The sequence below is a fragment of the Engraulis encrasicolus genome, chromosome 19 (genome assembly GCF_034702125.1).
Source record: "Engraulis encrasicolus isolate BLACKSEA-1 chromosome 19, IST_EnEncr_1.0, whole genome shotgun sequence".
NCBI lineage: Eukaryota > Metazoa > Chordata > Actinopteri > Clupeiformes > Engraulidae > Engraulis > Engraulis encrasicolus.
This window is the reverse complement of record NC_085875.1, coordinates 21,505,247-21,510,246: the sequence shown is the minus strand read 5'-3', so window position 1 is coordinate 21,510,246 and position 5,000 is coordinate 21,505,247. Positions and strand designations below refer to the sequence as shown.

At 39.2% G+C, this 5,000-nt stretch overlaps 1 protein-coding gene across 1 annotated transcript in view; it reads left to right on the top strand.

Moving 5' to 3' along the window:
* plb1 (phospholipase B1) overlaps positions 1-5,000 on the top strand; it is a 26,697-nt gene that overhangs the window by 13,599 nt on the left and 8,098 nt on the right. Inside the window, exons 22-29 of the mRNA XM_063184176.1 lie at positions 263-328; positions 1,264-1,364; positions 1,673-1,754; positions 2,021-2,125; positions 3,048-3,143; positions 3,447-3,518; positions 3,780-3,857; positions 4,298-4,358. Coding sequence (XP_063040246.1) covers positions 263-328; positions 1,264-1,364; positions 1,673-1,754; positions 2,021-2,125; positions 3,048-3,143; positions 3,447-3,518; positions 3,780-3,857; positions 4,298-4,358 — 661 coding nt within the window. The remainder of the gene's footprint in view (positions 1-262; positions 329-1,263; positions 1,365-1,672; positions 1,755-2,020; positions 2,126-3,047; positions 3,144-3,446; positions 3,519-3,779; positions 3,858-4,297; positions 4,359-5,000) is intronic.

Below are 5,000 nucleotides of genomic sequence, written 5' to 3'. Positions count from 1 at the left end.
AATAAAAAATGATTCCGATTTCTTTCTAGATACAACATTTGAGGATTCATATCAAATTACTAAAATGCTAAGTTCATTAAAAACAAAAAAATTGTCCCGAGGCCACAATGCTAAAATAATTATTGAATGTTTGCCTTTACATTTGGAGATAAAACAATGATTTGCCATATTTGAATGTTATTGCAATGCAGGTTTTAGCATCTATCATACCTGTAGTTTTAGCATCCACCACACCTCACATACTCCCTTTTGTGTGTTGTAGATGTACTTTTCCGCTAGAAACATTGTGGGCCGCCTCCAGGAGACACTGGACATTCTGCAAAATGAGGTAGGAACCTCGTTTTTAGTTCTTTTACTAAAATGGATTCCTTTCCTTTCATGAATTTGCGTTTACGCCTATGCACTTTCATTATGGACAAGTGAAAATTTCAACGAATTGGAAAATGCATTAAATGTTCTGTAAGTAATGAAAACATATACAGGTGTAGGTTGGTAAGAACATACTTTTTAGACAGTGTAATTTTAAACAGGTCTTTATTTTAAAAAGTGCTTACTCTGTAATTAAAAGTTGTATTTTAAAGGAATGAGATACTTGGATTTCCGTCATACATGCAAAATTGGGAATTATGTGCATTGATTTAGTTTTCAACTTTGGGTGGTCTGACATTTCATGTAAAACTTCCAAAATCCCACAATCCCAGATGGCTGTACGTGTGTTAACAAGAAAACTTTACAGATGACAGTTTTTAAGTTTGTATTTTTGTTCAATGTTTTGTTATTCATTTTTAGACATAAAAGACAAATGTAAACAGTAGCAGTTTGGGCTGAAAGATCTTTTAAACCGAAAATCACGATCTCAGACAACACGTATTTGGGATCGTCAAAGACCGAAAAAACGTGGTGCTTCTAATCTAAACTGATCCATGTTTTGTTTTGTCAATAATTGCACTCATGTATGCTGTATGGTGTAGAAAACAACAGATAGCTCTGAAGCCCCGTGCACTGAAACATGATTTAAAGAAATTGAAAAATCACAGATATCTGTCAGAGAAATCACAATTTCATTTTTTTCTTAAAATCATTCAGCCCTAGTAGCAGTGTTCATACAAATTACTACCCTCCCAAAACACTGCATCAATGGATCCCCTCCCTCATAACCCTTACACGACGCATGTATACAGTACAGCGGGCAAAAAGACGTCAAATTAAAGGGAAGTGTGTTTTTAAAATGTGCGTTAACCTATGCCTAATTCCTCTGCGAAGGTGCCCCGTGCTCTGGTGAACCTAGTGGAGGTCATGTACATCGTGCCCCTGAGAGCGCTGCACCAGGAGTCTTCTCTCAAATGCCCCACCAACCTAGTCAAGTCAGTGTTGGTGTTTCTCTCTCTCTCTCTTTACATTTCTAAATATAAAATCTAGTACACCAATGATGAAACTGTCAGCAGTGGTTGTTTGATAACTGGCTGATCTTTTTCCCTTTTCTACTGTTTCTGAAGCTTCCCTGCTGGACAATATTTGTGTTGTGTTGTGTTGTGTTGTGTTGTGTTGTCTTGTCTTGTCTTGTCTTGTCTTGTCTTGTCTTGTGTGATCTTGTGTTGTCTTGTGTTGATCTCCTGTCTTGTCTTGTGCTTGTGGTAATATCAGTAGTAAGAGCTCTGATGTTGCTTTGCAGATTGCTGTGCTCATGTGTGGTGAGGCCCAAAGACAGTTCCCGGGAACTCCAGTTACTTAAAGATATCAACAGAGAATATCAGGTGATCTCTCTCACACACACTCACACACACACACACACACATAGACAGAGGTGTTCCTGCACAGTTCGTCCCCCTCGGGGTCGCGAACCTGCCACCTTGTCAATTTCATCGGTTTGGGAATCGGAGGCACAGTACGAACGCGCTGAGCTAAAGGGCCGGCTGTGTCAAAAATGTATGCGTATATTCATGTGGGAAAAGTAATGAGTTTTGTGTGTGTGTGTGTGTGTGTGTGTGTCTGTCTGTCTCTGTCTGTCTGTCTGTCACAGCGAGGTATGGCACAGCTGGTGGACTCCGGTCTCTATGACAAGCATGACAACTTCACGGTGGTGCTGCAACCCTTCTTCAGAGAGGTTGTGCTCCCCCTGCTGGAAGTAAGTAACATTGCAAATCACGCGCTACTTATTACCCTCACCCTGGATCCATCACAATATCTAACCTCCCGTCCTCGCCTTGTGCTTGTAGCCTCATGCTACACTGACGGCCCTCCCCACTGTCAGCGTGGGCTGACAATTTTTTAGGGGACTTTTTCCCATTCAACATCCTGGTTGCAAATGAGAGAAGAACCTTTGAATTGTGCTTTTGGAAGATTTTTTTTTTCCACAACTGTTTATTGAATTTAAGTAAGAAACAACAACACTACATAACATTCCACCCACCCCCTCCCCCCATGCGCCCACTACAGACATTGAGAAATACACATTGAAACATATATATAGCAAATATAACAGAACAGAGATTGGCTGGCTCCAAACTGGAAAAATATAATGGCAAAATATGCAAAATTGCCAAGTGCATCAAACAACCTTTTTTTCCCTTCTATTTCCCCCCACCTGACGTGTAGGTATCAGCTAAACAGAAGTGGGGTATCAAATAAAGGCACTAATTTCTCCCCTTCTAAGCAGGCATCCTAGGTCGTCTGGGAGATAGTCTAAGAAGGGGGACCAAATTTTCAAAAAATATCCATCCCGTCCCTTAACAGCACCCTGTAAGCGTTCGTGTGGGAGGACTTTTGGAAGATTTTGAATAAACCTTCTGTTGTTAATGACGTCTTACCTAGCATCACAAGGTCACAACTGAGAGGAGATGACGCAGATTTAGAATAATGAGAAGCTTTTTCAAGTGACGTCAGTCACCTATGATTCAACGCAATTCACTTTCTCAGTGAAGAAGGTTTATGTCTCATAGCGCTTTCCACTTGAACTTTCTACCACAGATGCAAAGGGTCTACTATCTGACCATGGTCCTTATCTTCCCCTACTCATATTACTGTATCTGTTGTTTTTTTGCCGTTAGGATGGTCGGCCGGATCGCTCCTACTTCGCCCCAGACTGCTTTCACCTCAGCCAGAAGGCCCACTCACTCATGGCCCGAGCTCTCTGGAATAACATGGTAAGGGCCTTCTCAATCAGCTTCAAATATTTTCACTTAACATGCCATTACTAAATGTCAACAATATTCTGTATCACATTATTGATCATTCATTTGGGAGACATGGACATGGATATATTGAGTTATGTGAAAGATAGACTATTCTCTTCTCTGTCTTTCTGATTGATTGTTAATGTCTCAGTCTCTCTCTCTCTCTCTGTCTCTCTCTCTCTCTCTCTCCCTCTCTCTCTCTCTCCCTCTCTGTCTCTCTCTCTCTCTCTCTCTCTCTCTCTCTCTCTCTCTCTCTCTCTATCTCGTCATCAGCTGGAGCCGGTGGGCAATAAAACGTCCACATACGATTTCACAGAAGGTATGGATCTGCAGTGCCCATCGAAGGTAAACTTTCAATATGTGTAGTACATATTATATTATATTATATTATATTATATTATATTATATTATATTATATTATATTATATTATATTACATTACTTTACATTACATTACATTATATTATATTATATTATATTATATTATATTATATTATATTATATTATATTATATTATATTATATTATTTATATTATATTACATTATATTACATTATATGGTATTATATTAGGCTATATTAAATTATATTATATTCATCCATCCTCAGAGTGTCCCTTACTTGCGGACCTACAAAAACAGCAACTACACCTACTCTGGACCTGCTCCCACGCCTCTACCACCCACAGTAAGTCTGACTCCTCTCTTATGCTGGCTTGGGGAAAAAAACTTTTCAGACTGACAGAGGAGCATGCCAGTGCCGACTCCTGCACCTGATCTCGAACAGACGGACTGTTGGTTCCCAACAATAGCCAACTAAACCTCCTTTCCAAAAGAACCCATTTTTTAGAGGAGAACTATGAAGACACAGTAAACATCCACAGGTTAATCTGGTCAACAACTTACCAGTACCCTGTAATGTCTGTAAGTCGCTTTGTATAAAAGCCCCAGATAAGTGTAAAGTACCTAATATAATGGTAAACACTTTGGTTCTCAATGTAACTGATGTGAGAACTGGCACTAGCACTATATTCTGGACATCCTGAAAACAGCTAAAAGTCATGTTAGGATGATACATGATTTTGTTGACAGTCCTGATGAAAGTTCTCCTGTTTCTTCTTCCTGTAGAACTGGGGCAGTGATTTCAGCTGCACAGACACAGCTCCCTCCCCAACCATCCCCACATCAGGTAAACACAAACCTCCTCTCTAAACACAATTCAGCTGTTGCTATGATTTACAATGTGTCCCAGGATAATAACTGTGAATGAAAGCATCAGGATGAATGCCTCTAAAGCACAGATAAAGAATGTGTGTTGTGTGAATGTGGGAATGTGTGTGCTGGCAGTGGTCAAACCACACAACAAACCAACAAATGTTAATGCAAACCTGGTTTCAGTATGACCTGGGTCCTAACACAATGGAATCACAGTCTCCTATCCAGCCATTAACATACTTGATCTTTTAATGAATATGTAGGTCTATTAAGTACTGTAGTAACAAAATATTTATTGGTCTGACCAAAGTATAGTACATTTTGCCACCAAATACTGTATGTTTATTACTGGCAATTCAACGTGACGGACATGGAGAAGATCCATCTATTCATGTATAAAGTGTACATTTTCAAGTGATAATAAATACTTAGAAATTGATGGTGGTGGTAAATATTCATGAAAAAGATAAAATTGGTGAATGCGCATGAACGAAAAAAAAAAAAAAAAACAGCCAAAAAAGTTGAAAGACCAAAAAGTTGGGGGGGGGAAATTATGTTAGGATGATATACACGTAAGTATGCAGAAAAAGCTGACTGTTTGTGTAATGGTGAAATA